The sequence below is a fragment of the Protopterus annectens genome, chromosome 5.part1, assembly GCF_019279795.1.
Source record: "Protopterus annectens isolate FY-2018-M chromosome 5.part1, PAN1.0, whole genome shotgun sequence".
NCBI lineage: Eukaryota > Metazoa > Chordata > Ceratodontiformes > Protopteridae > Protopterus > Protopterus annectens.
This window is the reverse complement of record NC_056736.1, coordinates 306,483,461-306,501,327: the sequence shown is the minus strand read 5'-3', so window position 1 is coordinate 306,501,327 and position 17,867 is coordinate 306,483,461. Positions and strand designations below refer to the sequence as shown.

The 17,867-nt window shown below is 41.0% G+C and overlaps 1 protein-coding gene across 2 annotated transcripts in view; it reads right to left on the bottom strand.

Moving 5' to 3' along the window:
* The window catches only part of UGGT2 (UDP-glucose glycoprotein glucosyltransferase 2), a 4,352,373-nt gene that overhangs the window by 3,274,434 nt on the left and 1,060,072 nt on the right, over positions 1-17,867 (bottom strand). For both annotated transcript variants that reach the window (XM_044072987.1, XM_044072988.1), the window contains exon 12: positions 1,164-1,255. In XM_044072987.1, coding sequence (XP_043928922.1) covers positions 1,164-1,255 — 92 coding nt within the window. The remainder of the gene's footprint in view (positions 1-1,163; positions 1,256-17,867) is intronic.

Sequence of the window (17,867 nt, the reverse complement as noted above, 5' to 3'; positions counted from 1 at the left end):
ATTTAAACCTGTCTACCTTTAAATATACACTCAAAAGAATTCCTAATCCAAACATCGTCTCTACTCTTACTCTAATCCAGGCTAAGCACTTAATATTGAAATGTATTATACACTCCCCCTTTGCAATTCTAATCTATCTACTTATTCACTACATTTTGATTAAATCTTCCTCAACCTCAACTATTACTCCCCTTGTTTTCTAACCTCTTCAACCTATTTATCACTATATCCCTCTCCTACTCTGACCTTATTTTTTCTATCTCCTTTCTCTACAACTTCTCTCTGTCACTCTCTTTCTCTTCTCCTTTACATCCTTCTTTCCTCTTATTTTACACTCATCTAATAAACTGATTACCTTTCAAAGAACCACTAATCTAAATACCTTTGTAAACACTTCTACAAAATGTTTTATCGTGCTGTATTCACAAAGTCTACATAACACTGTATTTACTGTATATAATTACTTTTTAACTGTTTGTGTATATTTTCTAAGTCTTTCAATGTATCCAGAGTTTTTTTTTTACTCCAATTGGAAATTGGTACCTCTTGGCCCAGTTAGACTTTCCCCGGTTAACAAATGTCCATAAATAATAAAAGTGAGGAATTATTTTATGCTGACCTTTCTTAGAGGGAAAGGGGATGGGTGTGCATGCTCAGAATGTATTACAATGTATTAGATTCCCTAGCAGAGACCACAAATCTTGTGCTTGCTACAAGGAACACTAAGCCAATGAGGATAACGTAACTTGCAGAAGCTAGTGGCACCCCTTACAACAGCCTACTGCATGCCCTCTTTGGGTTGTTAAATAGGATGAAGAGTCGGAAATGTAGAGCATAAAAGAAAAAAGAAAAATGCTTTTATCTCTGTCTGGATGATGGCCATGTTGCGGTTGCTCTCACCTTCTGAAATGAACAGCTGATAGCGGCCTTAGTGGAGGTTGGAAAAAAAGTACAAAAATACAGCTATATAACTAAATCATATAAGCAAAGGCAAACGCTATCCAAATACTTCTGTGTTGTAAGTGAACATTTGTTAGTACATTGAAAACATGTAATAAATAATGCAAATAAATATACGAATGTCAAATATAAGTCCTGAATTTTAAGTCTTTTAAACAACACTGTATGCAGCATAGCAGGTGTTAGGACAGAACTACTCTTACCTAAATGGATTATGAACATCCAAGTCAATAAGTCGACCATTAATAAACAATGCTGCATCTCCTGGCTGTGATCCAAATGTTTCTTTAATGTACTGCAGAAAACAAAAGTAGTTATACATAAGCGTGGCAATCTGTTTTGTACTTTAAAACGTGTTTTATACCAGTATTAAAAAACAATAAAAGTAAACTAAAACTGTTTATTAACTTGTTTATATCAAGTATAACTGAAGAAGGTGACATTTATTATTGGTCTGTAGCATTCCTAAGCTACAATAACTTTTCTTATTTTAATAGTTCTTGTACTTCTTAATCTGTGGGTTTTATTTTAGAGGTCCATATGAAAATACAAGTACACCATGTAACAAGTTCAATACAAATCTAACTAATATAAAGGTTAACAATACCTGTTAAATTATTTTAGTTTTCATTTGTGAGATGGAAGTTTTGTCTAACTTAACAATCAAATGAAAAAAAAAAAAAGATTGTGCGTGGCCACCACACGCCGTAGAAGTAAAGTTTTTCTAAGGAAGTAATTTGTTATTTTTATGTTCACTCCACCCCCACACACACCTGCCCATACAGGGATTATCCTGCGTCAAGAGGGACAGGTGTCAACAGAGAGAGAGTTAGAGAGACAGTGAGAGCGACGTTGTGTGAGTGAATGCATGTATGAATGCAGAAGAGACTGTGTGCGAGAGAGATCGAGAGAGAGAATGAGAGCAATCCAGCAAGACTGTCGGTGCGTGTGACAGATAGTGAGGAGTGAGACTGAGTGAGCAATCCACTGCAAGCAGTGAAGTGGCTTTGCATACCTGTCAACCTCATACAGCAAGAAATCTGCCAGCAGTGAAGAGGTTTGAGCATTTTCATTTTCTTGTGCCAGTGATGCTTTCCATGGAACTGAGAGCATTCCCACAATAGGAAGTTGGTCCTGGTTTTGCTTTCCATGGGACTATGAGCATTCCCACAAGAAGAAGACCCACGCTGAAGTACCTTTGTATGTGTGTGTGTGTGTGTGTGTGTGTGTGTGTGTGTGTGTGTGTGTGTGTGCGTGCTGTTAACTGCTCGTCAGGGATCACTCGCTATCACTCTTCACTGTTCAGTATGTGTGTGTGTGGGGGGGGGATAGCTCGCTCTCAGTGTGTGTGTGTGTGGGGGGGGGTCGCTCACTCTCACGCTGAAGTACAGAAATCAAACTCCAACCTTAATGGCAGAGTTTGACTTGCGTACTTCCATTTCATTTTTCCACTAAACTCCAAGCTTTCACACTGTCCCATAAGAAGTTTCACTTCAATAATTCACAGACAACAGTTTAAGCTTTGATATTTTAGTATTAATCTTGGGCATTATACTGGTGCTTATCAATATTTAGCAAGAATGCAGGCATCCCCTTTCTCATTTTTGACTTAATATTTTCTGTTGTTGGATTCCTAAATGCAGGTCATATTATAGCGCAGCCATCTGGATTGGGTGCCATCTTCATTATTGTGGCTCTGTTCTCATTAAGGGCAACAGACCTCCACCTTGGAAGCATTTTGCAAAGTTTAGCTTTTATAGGTTTTATATTTTTTTAAAAAGAATGGTCTTAGAGTTTAGCTTCAAATGCAATTTAATACTAGTCAGAGCAAACATGGATTAAAAAATGGGCTAACCTTGTAAACTTTTTTTACGTATGGACATGACAACTAAATTGTTCTCACAAAATGTAAACAGCATGAGTTCCCCTATTAAGTGAAGTAAGATCGTTTTGTATATTAAGAGATTTTCTCCATTCATTTTATTACAAGATACATATGTAACAGCTTCAGAACATGAAAAAAAAAACTAACCTAAGATCCCAGGCTGTGTATTACATGAACTACAAAGTGAACTGGCATCTCATCTAGTTGTCATTTTTAATCATAGCCTCACCTCAGGATTCGTGCCCACTGAGTGGCGCACAGCTACAGTTATCCCACTCCACAAGGGGGGATCCACATTGGATCCTTGGATCCCGGAAACTACTGCCCCATCAGTCTGCCGGGCCTGATCTGCAAGGCTATGGAATGTATTATCATAGAACTTATAAACAAAGACATTGGCAACCTTCAAACACTGGACCTCACCCAGTTTGGGTTCATGAAGGCCTAATCTTGTCTCCTGAACCTGATTGACTTCTTCGAATCAGTCTCCAGAGCCGTGGATGAGGGTAAGGTGGTCCACACAGCCTATCTGGACCTCGCCAAGACCTTTGACACCATCCCCCACTCTGGAATCACAGACAGACTTACTAAGCTGGGTATTAACCCCTACGTCACTCGATGGGTTGCCAACTGGCTTACTGACAGAACCCACACTGTAAAAGTAGCCAACTCCAAATCCAGCTCCAGACAAGTGACAAGTGGAGTACTTCAGGGTTCAGTCCTGGAACCGCTCTTGTTTGGCATCTACTTCTCTGAAGTACAGGCCAAAACTAAGGGACTCTGGCTAACAAAGTTCGCAGATGACTGCAAACTGGGAGCCATTATTAAATCCCCAAATGATGCGGGAACTATACAAAAGGGCCTTACAGAAACAGATGCTTGGTGCCAGAGCCATGGGCTCAAGCTCAATGCCAAGAAATATAAAGTTACCCCCTTTGGGAAAAAACATGTACCCGTGAATTACCACATACGTGGCAGTACACTAAACACCAGAAGTGTGATAAGAGACTTAGGGACACAGGTGGACAGTGGTCTCACCTTCGATAACCACATCGCCACAACAGTCAGGAAATCATTCTATGTGGCACACTTCATCACTAAGCGATTTTCATCCAGGAAAAAAGGAGGTCATTGTCCCACTGTACTCATCCCTCATTAGACCCATTATAGAATACAATGCCCTGTTTGGTATGTACCTCCCAAGACATTGGCAACAACTGGAAAGGACGCAGAAATACCTCACTTAAATAATCACAGGCCTAAATCAGATGCCCTACGCTGACCGCCTTAAACTCCAACTATACTCTGTTGCATATCATCTACTCAGAGGTGATCTTTGCTTAACATACAAGGCCATGTCAAACCCAGAGCTGTTGGACATGCTACACTTAAAGAAATCCCAATCCCTCAGAGCCACACGCTCCAGGGATCTAAACTTTGTCATCAAAATAAACAAAACATGCTGGAGGGATAGGTTCCTGACCCAGAGATTCCCCAGACTCTGGAATAGACTGCCCATACATGTCAAGCAGAGTGCCTCTTTGGCCCTCTTCAAAAGGAACCTTTACGATTGGATGGGAGACAGAAAATTCACCCCAGGGATCACGTCAGTTGCCCTGCTAGACAGAGGTCCAGGGAAGTAAATAGTGTGGGAAGAAATAGCCAGGGAATTGTTATGGCTAGGCTTGTATAGGCCCTAGGGCCGATAGCCTAGTACCAACCTATGAACCAAACTCTTGAGCTCCTCCCTTTACCGTAATGCCCTGTGGGCCTAACATACCGCAGATAAAGTTTGCTGCCCATAGTAGACAGTGTACATTATCTTAATATAACTCAAGAAGATACAGAAATTGAAAAAAAGGAGCTGAAACCCAAATAAGGAACAATAGTTCCCAAACTGAAAACCTTAGGCCTCTCTAGAAGCAAAGGGAAGGGGGCAAGGACAGAGGGAAGTTGAGGAAGAAAGAAAAATGGGCAACACAGACATAATGCTATTGTGAGTACGTAACTTTTTATCTGATGTTGTCATTTTCATTCATTCCTCAACTGATGGGACAACCTTGGGTGGTCCTCATAGGATATTCAGGAGTACTGTGGAGTCAAAAGCAGCTCTGTTCCTACAAGTCAAATCCACTTTGTAATGAGCAAAAAAAAAAAAATTTGACCAAGTGGCAGCTTAACAAATGTCATCTATGGAAGCTCTTGACCAAAAAACTGAGGATACAACCATAGACCTTGTGGAATGAGCTTTTGGAGTTTTACGCAAAGATAATCCTCTTTTACTACAGACAAAGGAAATGCAATCAATCAGTTAACCATTGCCCAGTGTAACTTTAGAAGCTGACTTGCCCAATTTGTTAGGTGAGAATGATGCAAACTTTGGTCCTGTGGAAAAAAAAAAAAAAAAAAGTTGTCTATGTACATTCAAAAGATGGAGCATGTACTCACCCTTCTTTGAGAAAATGGGAAAGAAAACCGAGAGGTTAATGACCTGGTTATTATTAGACTCAGAAGCTACCTTAGGCAAAATAGATGAGTTTGATCCATAAGGACACACTGCCCTTGTGGAAAACCAAGTATGGAGATTTGGAAGATAGAGCCTGGAGTTTGGGTAAATGTCTAGCTGATGTGATAGCCACTAGAAAAATGTTTTTTTTCCAAGACAAAAAAATTAGGTCTGATCTGGATGAGGGTTCAAAAGGACTCTGAGTCACAGCTTGAAGCAAAGTAGTTAAATCCCAAGGAGGAGGATTCTTTAGTGAAGATCTAAGTAGAAAAGCTTCTTTGAGAAAGGATTTACATAATTTAGAAGAAGCTAAGGAAGAATTATTTTTACTTAGATGAAAATTTGAAATGGCAGCCAACTGGATCTTAATAGTAGAAAAGCTAACCCCTTCATCGGAAACTGAAGCTATAAACATCAAGAACATCTGAACAGGGGCAGAAAGGGGGGTCCAGATTCCTGTTAAGGGCCCAGAACACAAATCTCTTCCGTTTACTTTTGTAAATCTTTCTAGAAAAAGCTTTTTGAGAAGATAAGATATGAATGAGCTGGGAGGACAGCCTGGGCTGGCTAGCAATCAGTGGAATTGGAGAAACCATGCAGTTAGTTTGAGGCCTGTTATTTCCAGGTGAGCCACACCTGTTGGGTGTGACAGGTTGTCTGGATTGGGATCCAGCACCCACGGCAGATGCAGAAGATGAGGCCAGAGGAAGGGGAACCAAATCTAATGAGGCCAAAAAGGTGCAATGAGTATAACTGTGCTCTTCAACTGGTATGCCTTCTGTAGAAATTTGTGTATGAGAAGTAATGATGGCTAAGCATAGAGAGGATCACAGGGCCAATCATGGACTAGAGCATCTCTTGGTGACTCCCCTCTGTTGGAGAGATCAAGGTAAAGAACCTGCTGCACTTGTTGTTGAGGGGGAAAAGTAATCAGGTTGCAGCATGGCTTGTCCCATCTACAGAGAAATCTTTCCACCACTGTGACATTGAGAGACCACTCATGAGGCATAAGAACAGACCTCCTTAGTTTGTCTGCAGTCACACTGGCTTTCCCCGGTTATGTGCTTTGCTATTAGAAAGCAGCCAGAAGAGATCACGCATTGTCACACACTCTTTAGTTCTCAACAAAGTGGTTAAGATTTAGTTCCTCCCCATGTGTCGATGTACATCTGAATAGCAACTGTCGCAGAAGGGAGAGTATCTTGAAAGGCCTGCAACACTAGAAGGTCTGCTATTATTTCGAGGACACTAATACGCATCGTGACTTCTTCTGAAGACAATGTACCTTGGACTGTCCTTCCCAAGTAGTCCCCCCCCCCCAGCACAGTTGGGAGGTGTTTGTGATCATAGTGGCCATTAGCATGGGAAGAATAAATGAACAGTCTTCAGAAACTTCATTTGAGTGAAGCCACCAAAGAAGATATCTTTTGCAAGCATGTGTGATCTTGACTGGGGTGGTTAAAGGTTGCTGAAGAATTCACCAATGTACTGACAGGGTCCACTGCAGAATTTGCATGTGAAACCTGGCTAAATGGATTAGGGTGATAGCTGCTGCCATGGATCCCAAAGCTTGCAAGAATAGTCGTGCTGGAATCGAAAAATGCGAGATTACTTTCTTGACCTGGGATCTAAGTGCCTGGATTTGAGTTGAAGAAATAGGGGCTATCTGACTGACTGTATGTAGATGAGCACCTATGAACTCCAGAATCTGTGTACGTGTGAGTTGCAATTTGCTATAAGTCACTGTGATGCCTAGATGGAGACAACTGCAGGAAGTAGTCCCTTGCCTTTAGGAGAAGATGCCTGGTTGGGGCAGTTAGGAGCCAGTTGTCTAGGAATAGAAAGAAGTGGAATCCCAGCAGTCTCAAGTGAGCTGCTACCATTGCCATGCAAGCTCTTTTTTTTTTGTAGCTGCCACCATTATCATGGCATCAACTGGGACCCCCTTGCTCCAGTGTGTCCTGTGTTTGGAAGGGGCTAAAAATTTATCTGAATGCTTAGGGATGGGCTTCACAGTATCTGGTTCCTTCCACACCCAGTGGGAAATGAGGTCTATAAGTTCATCCGCTCAGGGGGGAGGGAGGGGCAGATCACCCAAGATGTAGCCGGGCCAGACCCAAAAGCTTTCAAAAACACTGAATCCTCTTAGGAGAGGGTATGGGAAGGCCAGATACCTTTTTACTTTAAGGACTCAAGAATGTCTCCAAATGAGACATCTTCAGGTGGAGATCTAGAGGACCCTTCCTCTTCATAGAAATCAATGTCCTCAATGACAGATTCCTGAGGGGAATCTAAGTGCCTCCTTTTATACGTTCTCTTCCAAGGAACCTCATCAGTGAGATGGTCTGGTTAAGTATCGGAAGTGATGGTGGAGTCCTGAGGGATTGACTGGAGACTTGAACGGACTGGCTGTCCCAGTGGAACAGAAGAAAGAGAATCAGAGCAAACCCAAAGGAGAAAGATGATCTTACTCATGGGGGGGGGGTGTAGGGATGTCCTTTCCTCTATGTAAAGAGAAGGCCCACTTCCCAATCAATATAAGTGGAATGTACTCATAACAATGCCACTAGATACTGCTGTAGAACACTTTAATAACAACCCCAGGGCACTTACAAATAGACAAAAATTTGTATTGAAAGGCCTTCTTCCTTCTAGTACGTCTTCCTCTGTTTCACCTGGTGCTCAAATCCCTTCAATGAAAACTGCCAAATGGAAGCCCCACTCTGCTTCCAAGCCCGATGACTCTTGAAAGAGATGATCTGATACTACTACTTCTTTGGCTCCATCTTTACAGCCACCTCCAAAAGTATCTAAAAAGTCTGACCACTTCAGACCTTAAATAATCTAGCACCACCTCGTAATAAAAGAGTAAAGTCCAACCTCGCACCATGGCTGACAAAAGAAACAAAAACAATTGTGATATAAAGGGATAAAGCCTGGAAAAAATTTATATAAAAATAGAACTCAAAAAGCCTTCCAGCAATTTAGACATCTTTGAAACCTTGCAAAACACCATGTCAAACAGGATAAGCAAAAATACTAGATCAACCTACAAGACAAACATAAAAACAACCCAAAACTTTTTTGGTCATCACTAAATAAGCTACTCCACCTTGACAAGATCACCACACCCTCTCCAAAAACAGACAATACAACAGACTATCCCCACACAGTTTAATTCCTATCTTAAACAATCAATATTGTCTCTCTTAGACAGTAATACATCTGCCCACTTCTTTCTACCTCTGTCCAATCAAAACCACACTCAGCTCTTCAATTTTTGTCCAGTACCTGCCTCACTCATAATGAAGTTGCTCCTTAAACTAAAAACTACTTCTGTAGCTATAGACCAGCTAACCATCAGACTGCCTAAAATGGCCACAGAAGTCATAGCCTTCCCTGTGTCGTTAATTAATAGGTCCACAGCAGAAAGCTACATCCCATCACTGTGAAAAAGTCCTACATCATACCACTGCACAAAGGCAGCACATCTACAGAGTTTAATAACTACAGACTGATAGCGATTCTCTCCCCCTCTCCAAAATATTGGATACAATGCATCTATATGCAGCTGATGCAATATCTAACCTCAAATAACCTGCTCTCAGAAACACAACATGGCTTTAGGACTCAGCACAGCACCACTACTGCAGTACTACATTTTTCAAGTGTAATAACCCAACATAGAAACAGTAGTCTGCTTGCATCCACTATGTTCCTAGACTTGTCAAAGGCATTTGATACTGTCTCGCACCAGAAACTGCTTATTCGACTCTCCTCAATAAGACTTTCACAGTACTCCTTGTTGTGGTTTCTTAGCTACTTATCTGGAAAGCAACAAGCTATTAAACGGCAACAAACCTACTCACCTTTTCAACCAGTTACTACAGTTATCCCTTAGGGGACTATCCTGGGTCCTCTCCTATTTAATATACTTATTAATGACCTCCATACCTCTTCTCACCATGCTTCAGTATGCAGACAATTTGACATTAATACATGTGGCCTTAACAATAAATAAACTATAAGACATTAACCAAATATCTTTCCCCTCTGTAGAAACTTGGCTCAAAGAATCAAACCATCTCTTCAACCACAAGAAAACTAAGTTAATGATTTTTACCTCAAAAAGTTGCCAAAATCAAAAGCAATATGTTACCATAAGGTCAGCAAATATTACTGTCATTAAACTAACTCATAGTAATTTTCTAGGTGTTATAATAGATGACAGTCTGAAATATGACTAGCATATATTGCACACCATTATATCTTCTTCTTCTGTTATATCTACTTACCAGAAACTAGGATCCCTTTATAGGACCAATGTGATGACTGCAACAGTGAAACATGAAAACATCGTATTACTGCCCTACTGTCTGGCAAGGGACCTCCTCTGCCCTAGTAACACATTTTTAGTACTTACAAATAAGTCAAATAATATTGTAGGAGACTCACTCTACTCTCAATATAATGCTGGAATAGTATCCCCACACAAATAAAACTCTCCAACAAACAATAGTTTTAAACCACTGCTTAAACATCTTAACCAAGCCTGGTTCTGCACATGCTTAGCTCAAGGCTGAGATTTTGTGCTCACTGTATGATACTCTCCAAATGCTCTCCATAAACAGAATAATCTCAATCTCTCAATGAAATGACAAAAATTTTATGCATAACTACTGCCTCTACAATCTACTAAACTGCATGTGGGCTATTAGTAACTTCCACCTCTGCAAAATCTTAAGAGTGCATGTGTATAAATGTAAACAGAAATGTAACTACTCTGTATTTAACTGAAACTTGGTATAATGCAATATAAGCAAATGGAGCTTTTCTTCCCGGGCCTCAACTGGAAATGGGCATTACTCAGTCGGACTTTCCCAGTAAACAAAGACAAATAAATACTATAGAGAAATACAGAATTCTCAATAACAGCTGCAAAGGAAGACTAGTACAGAAAATGTACTGTAAAAGGGAGGAAGGTAAAAGAATAAAATCAGTAAATAGACCAAGGGAATACAAAATTTGCAAAGAACTCGCTATTTAAACTGTTGAAATCACCAATAGCTCGAGAGTGAAAGGATCCGCATCTGCAGTGTTGTGGCAGCAAACAAGACCTGAGATATGTTAGGCAGGTTAGACATTATGTGTAAAGGGAGAAGCCTGAGAGCTTGGAATCGAGGATCTGATAGGAATGGCAAAGTCGGATCCAAAACCCATCAGTTGAAGAATGAATGAAAATGACAACAGATCTGGAAAACTGTGTTTATTCACATGTGGGAGGGGGTACTATTTCAACTTTAAGGTGTATTTGTAGATAATATCAGTAGTTATGCTGCCCTGACAAATTGTTCTGAAGCAAAGTACAGTTGTATAAAATCTTACCATGGCAGTAAATGTCTTTCTCTTCAATGTTGCAGTATTCATAACAGATAGGATCTCCTGCTAAGGACAGCCCAATATCTGACCAGTATACTAAAGCCTTTAATTCTTACCAGAGTCATACAGCAGACATACAGTCCCCACATCAGCATATGGCATAAAGGTGATGTATGGACACTCCATACTTGGAAATGAAGTGCCCCAGGAGAAAGAACAAAACTTACATTCAGGGAAGAAGGAGATGCCTAGGGAAAACGGCAAAGACTCGTCGGCCAGGCAGATGGTCCCAACTGAGAAAAGGAAGAAAAGGGGGTGGGAGGGAAGGACTGAATACTACAACAGTGGAGAGAAGAACATCTACTGTTATAGTAAGAGTGTACACAACTGTACTATGTCCTTCCATATCACTGTTGCAGTATTTATAACAGACGGTAAAGTTCAAAAGATACTGTAAGGAATGGGAGGAGGAAAGCAAGGAGGAATCTTACTTAAACCCATGAAGGACAGCCTTGGCAAAACCTGCCCTGGATCTGGAAATGACACCCAACTTGTAATGTTTAGTGAAGGCATGCATAGAGGATCAAGTAGCATCTTCAAGGATGGAAGTGGTATCATCATCAAACCCCTTTTTCCCCATTTTCTGCATGGGATCAGGTTGTCTTGTCGCCATCCATCCCTTTCCAATGCCATTCTCCTACCTTCTTCAACACTCATACCGGACACAAGTCTTCTCTCACACAGTCCACCCACCTCACTGCTGGATGCCCTCATTTCCTCTTGACTTCTTCCTGTTTGTCCCAAATCTTCTTCACTAGATTGCCTTCTGCATTTCTGCACATGTGCCCGAACCACCGTAATCTGTTATCTTTGACCTTTTCTGTAACTGGAGCTACATTGACTTCTGTCCTTATGCCCACAATTGTCTGTCCCGCAGTGTACATTATACCACTTGTCTCAGGCACTTCATTTTCATTATCTCTAGCTTCCTCAACTGCTCTGCCTTTACTGTCCAGGTTTATTTACCATACAATAGTACTGGTCCCACCACTGTCTTGTACATGTTACTTTTCACTTTCTTTGGTATTCTTGCCATGCACTAACCCTGACGCACTGTGTCAATTGGCTGCATTCCCTAGGATTCTAGTTTTGACATTGTCATTCAGACTTCCCTTCTCCTCAACCACCTATTCTAGATATATTTGAAACAGTTGATATGTTCCACTTTTTTCCCCACCTATTCTAGATATATTTGAAACAGTTGATATGTTCCACTTTTTTCCCTTCTATCTCAATTTTCAGCCTCTTCTGATTTCCCCCACTTCCTGCCATTACATCTGTTTTATTTGTGCTTAGTTTCATCCCATGTGCCTTCAGTTTTGTTTCTTCAAGTTGTTGCTCAGAGTGTGCCTGTAATGCCACATCATCTGCAAACAGCAGCTTTGCTGACCTGTCCCCTCCAACCTGTTTGCTAATATAATCCATCACCAGTATGAATAGCAGTGGGTTCAGAGCTGAACTCTGATGCACACCCACTCCCACTGGGAAACCCTCTGTAAGACTGAACACTGCTCTTACGTGAGTCGTTTGGTACTTGTACACAGCTTGTACCAATTCTGCCAATGTTTCTGGGACTTAGAACCACTGCAGGACTACCCAAATCAGCTTTCTTGTGACCTCTGTCATATGCTTTTGCCAAGTCTAGGAAAGCCCAGTGAGACTCCTTCCTCATTTCTAGCTTTGGCTTAAGCATCTGTCTCATTGCAAACATCAGGCCAGTTGGGCTGCATCCTGATCTGAATCTGAACTACTAATTTCCTATATTACTTTCTATTACTCCACATATTCATGTATCAGTCACCCTCACCAGAACTTTCATTCCGTGTGATAGCAGTCCGATACCTCTGTACTGCCTACAGTTGTGAATGTCTCCTTTGTTCTTGAATTATGGGGTTACTACTCTTATTCTCCATTCAACTGTGATAAAGCCTTTCTCTCCATACTGCTGTGAGTAATCTCAGGAGCCATTTTTCCCCTAACTAACCTAAAATCTTGATCATATCTGTTGTGACCTCATCTGAGCGTGCTGCTTTCTGACTTCATTTTCCTTAGTGGTGTTCTTACTTCTTCTACGGTGGGCTGTGTTTTTGGTAGTACATCTTGTGTAGGGTTTTCTTCATTCAGAAGCTGCAGGAAGTATTCTTTCCATCTGCCTTTGATGTTCTTTGGACTGGTGAGCAGGTTGTTGGTAGCATCCCTTATGATGGGTGTCTGACTATTTTCCTTATCTTCTGTCTTCGCCTTGCAACCTGATAGAGTTCCTTTGTGCCATCCACTGAGTAACTTTCCAGAAGTTGGTAGAGTTCCATTTATGCCTTGCTCTTAGCTACTTCAACTCCTGTTTTAGCCTCTTTGTTAGCCAAACAGTACTAATTCCTCGTCTTGTTCTGTCTTTTCATTTCTATCTCCCACTTTTTCCTGCACGCCTTTCTTTTGATGATTTCCTGGACTTCTGTATTCCACCACCAGCTTTCCTTATGTACTTTATTTCCATACCTGGCTCAGCCACATATCTGGTCTGTAGACATTATATTTTCTGTTTTGAGGTACTGCCATTATTCTTCAACTCCACCAATTTCCTCTTCTTCTTCAGGTGCTAGATCCCTGAATAATTCCTTGAACTGTTGTGCTTTCTCTCCAGTCAACTTTTTGGTCTTCAGCCTGGTCTCTGTTGACCTTAGAGCCTCGTCTGGCCACTGTTTGCAACTGACTGTGGCAACAAGTGGTTTATGCTGTGGGCTGACTGCTTCACTTTGCAATCACTGATTCTGCCCCAGTGCACTTTCCTTAGTAGGAGGGTGTCTACCTGAGTTGCAGGTTGGCCACTTTTGTATGTGATCTTCTGATCGTCTCTCTTTCTGAACCATTTTTGGCTACTGTGACATCTAATTAATATTTCACCAAACTTCCACCAATATGTGATGTCTGCTTAATATTTATTTATTTTGACATTTATTAACTGGGTTAGTCCAGCTGAGCCATATGGCCCGCTTTCAGTGGAGACCCAAGGAGAAAAGCTCCTGCATATAACTATAAGCATATAAGTATATAACTGAGTTATATACTAAATAAAAATATAAAAATAAATAATACAACAGTTGGCATGCACTGCAGAAAAAAAAAAAGAAATAAAGTATACAGAATATACATCCAGTAAAGAAAAATAAGGCTGGAAGAAAAAAAAAGTATAAAACTATGGCAAAGTAATGAACTAAAGGTTATAACTTATAAAAATAAAATGTACATATATGAGGAAGCAGCATCAGTATAAGCATATATTTTACATGGTAGCATAACAATAATATAGAATTTTCTACATTTTCAGGGTTTTTTAGGTTTCCATGTACAGAGGGTAGATGTTCAGAGATGAGATACTGAGTTTTGTATATGCCAGAATGGAGAGAATATGATCAACACATTCTGAAAAGAAGAGGAGAGGTGGAAGTGGAAATTAAGGAGGATTATGGCAAGGGCAGGATCTTGAGTTTAGGAAGTAGTTTTTGATCTCAGTTTTGAAGAAGATGGTACTGTCAATGCTATGAATGTTAGGACGAAGCCTATACCAGACTTGGGACACTGAGTTTTTGTAGAGGAGTTTGCCAATATTTTTGTTTGGTTTATAGATGTCTAAAATGTTCTGGTCTGAACTACGAAATGAACAAGCTGGAACAGAAGGGGATACTATGGAAGAGAGAGAGGGACAGGCTAAGGGTTTATTCAGTATGGAGTGTGTGAGCTGCAGCTGGGAAAGAAACAGGAGCTGGAGGAATTCAAGCCACTGAAGTTGTTTCAGGGCAAAGCAATGATGGGATATATATGGTTGGTTACAGGTTAATCTGGCTATATTGTTATAGGTTTGTTCGAGTTTGGTTAGTAGGGATTAATGGAGATGGGTAAGGATAGGAGAGGTGTACAGAAGGCATGGAAGGACGATGCCTTCAGCTAGAGTGGGTTTGGAGCTGGGGCTAGGAATCTTTTTATTTCTATAGAGAAGACCCAATTTTTGGTTAGTTTTTTTTAATGGAGTATTGTATTTGGATGTCAAATTTTAGATGGTCATCGATTATAGTACCAAGTAGCTTTGATAGGGATGTTATCAAGAGAAGAAACGGTAAAGGTGGATTTATGGTGGGAGAGAGATTTAGGAAGGAAAAGTAGGAACTTAAGTCTTTTTCAGGTTAAGTACAAGTTGGTGGTCTGTTAGCCATTTTTCCACAGATGAGAAAGTGTTTTGAGTGATGGAAAGAAGGATAGGGATGTTGTCTAAGAAAGAGCGTACAGTACAGTCATCGGCACATTGTATGATGGAGAAAGTGGTGCAGGAAGAGTATAGATTATTAGTGAAGATGTTGAAAAGGAGAGGACCAAGGATTGAGCCTTGAGTGATGCCAGTCTGGATGGGTAGGAAAGGGGAACAGGTGGACTGCCATCTGACAGACCGGAGCCTATTTGAGAGAAAGTATGAGAATCATTGAATAGTAGAGGGTAGAGGTTAAGAACAGTTAGTTTAGCAAGTAGCTTGGAATGAGAGACAGTATCGAAAGCTTTAGAGAGGTCAAGGAAGAGGCAAGATACAAGAACATTTTTGTCCCTTGCTTTAGCAACAGTGTGAGTGAAGGATAGGAGGAAGGGGGGGGGGTCAAAAGATTTTCATTGCTGAGGTACTTAAGAAGCTGGTTATGAATACATTATTCAAGGATTTTGGAGAGTACACAGAGAATGCAAAGTTTGATGAATCTGTGGAGTTACCTCCTTTGTGTAGTAGTATGGTGCACAAAGGCTTTCTAATATCAAGGACAGTGGATTCTTGGATAGATCTGTTTACTAGGATTGAGACAGGGTAAGCTATAGAGTGTACTGTAAGTTTAAAAAAGCGAGGAGGGAGGTTGTCAGTAGAGGGAGAGCATGGTTTTAATTTTAGTACAAGGGACTTTATGTAAACAGTGGAGACAGGGTTAAGAGAAAAAAAGGGGTGCTCTTGCTCGTACTGTGTGCAGTATGAGAAAGGTTTTGACTTTGGCAGGTTTGGATTAGTTTTTGGATTGAGTCAATGAAGTTGGTATTAAGTAAAGTGGCAGTTTCTTGGGGAGTATTGTTAGGACAGAGGCTGGGGGTGGTAGGTTCCCGGGATGCAAAATTTTATTGATGGAGTGCCAGAATTCTTTTGGGTTAGAATTATGGGTGAACTGGGCATTATAATAGATTTTTTTCTTGTCTTTATTGATTTGTTTTTTTGAAAGGTTTCAAAGCTCTTTATATTTTTGGAAAAGTGTTGCAGATTTAGTCTTTTGCCATTGTTTCCAATACTCGTCCCTTTGTTTCATGAGAGTGAGGGTGTCTTTAGAGAGCCAAGGACAGTAAGTTGTTTTGATTCTAACTATTCTTAAAAGAGCAATAGAGTCAAGGACATCCAGAAGAGTGTGACTGAATTGTAGAAATGCGTCACTGAGGGGAAAGTTCTTCAGGGGGCATCAGTTAATAGAAGCAAGCTTATCATTAATGGTTTCAGCATTAAAGGAAGAAAGGTTGTGACATTCTATATAATGGAGGGACTTGGGTAATTGAAGGGAGTGTCTTTGGACTCAAGTAGGGAGGTGTTCACTTAGCGAGTTGGGTAGGATACTGGGGTTATGATATAGGTAGGATAAGAAGTAAGAATCCAGTCTAAGGTGGAGCAGTTCGTATAGTTGTTATTGAAGCGAGTAGGAGTTGTGATGAGTTGATGGAAGCCATGGAGGTTAATATGTAGGGTAGAAGAGGTAGTAGATAGCTTTTGTCAGTCAATATCAATGTCCCCAAGTAGTATGGTCTCATAGGGGATATGCAGTGAGATCCACGATAGGGAAGATTTAAGGATGGAAATGTTGTTTCCAAGTGGTGTGTGTGTGTGTGTGTGTGTGTGTGTGTGTGTGTGTGTGTGTGTGTGTGTGTGTGTGTGTGTGTGTGTGTGTGTGTGTGTGTGTGTGTGTGTGTATATATATATATATATATATATATATATAGCTGCAATAGCAATTTTTTTTTTTGGGGGGGGGGGGTTGGAGTGACAGTTCATAGGTTGGTAATAGGCTATCTGCCCAAAGGCATTTATAAGTCTAGCCAGAATGTGTTGGCTTTTGCCTCCCCCTTAGATTAGTTCCCTGTGCCTCTGTCCAGCAGAGCCACTGAAGTGATCCACAGGGTAAACTTTCTGTTTCCCATCTACTCGTCAAGGTTTCTCTTGAAGTGTGTTAGTGAGAAGCTCTGCCTAATGTATACTGGAATCTTGTTCCAGAGCATGGGAAGTTTCTGGGACAAGAATCTATCCCTCCAGCACGTCCTATTTATTGTTGTGGTAAGGTTTAGATCCCTAGAGCGTGTGGCTGGAGGGGATATGGTTTTCTTTAAGTGGAGCATGTCCATCTATTCTGGGTTGGACATGGCCTTATATGTCAGGCAGAGATCACCTCTGAGTAGGCGGTATGCAACCGAGTACAGCTGGAGTTTCTTCAGTCGAGTTGAATAGGGCATCTGTTTGAGGCCAGTGATCCTCTTTGTGAGGTACTTCTGTGGTCTTTCCAGCTGTTGCAGGTGTCTTGTAAGGTACATCCCAAATGGGGCGTTGTACTCTATGATGGGTCTGATGAGTGAGGCGTAGAGGGGCACAATGACCTCTTTTGATCTGGATGCAAACCCTTTTGTGATTAAGTGGGCGGCATAGAAGGAGTTTCTAACCACTTTGGCAATGTGATTATTAAAGGTGAGATTACTATCTACTTGGGTCCCAAGATCCCTTATTACGTCTTCCGTATTTAGGGGACTACCACCCTATGTGGTAGTTTGTGGGTACGTTGTTTTTCCCAAAGGTGATGACTATGCACTTTTTGGCATTTAGCTTGAAGCCATGGTTTTGACACCAGGCATCTGTCTCGGTGATACCCTTTTGGAGGATGTCTGTCTCAGCCAGAGAGCCAATTATAGCCCCTAGTTTGCAGTTGTTTGCAGATCTTGGTCAGCTATAGTCCTCCTGTGCTTGCCTGTACTTCTGACAAGAGACTGAGCCCTGGGGAACGCCACTTGTAACCAGTTTAGAGTCAG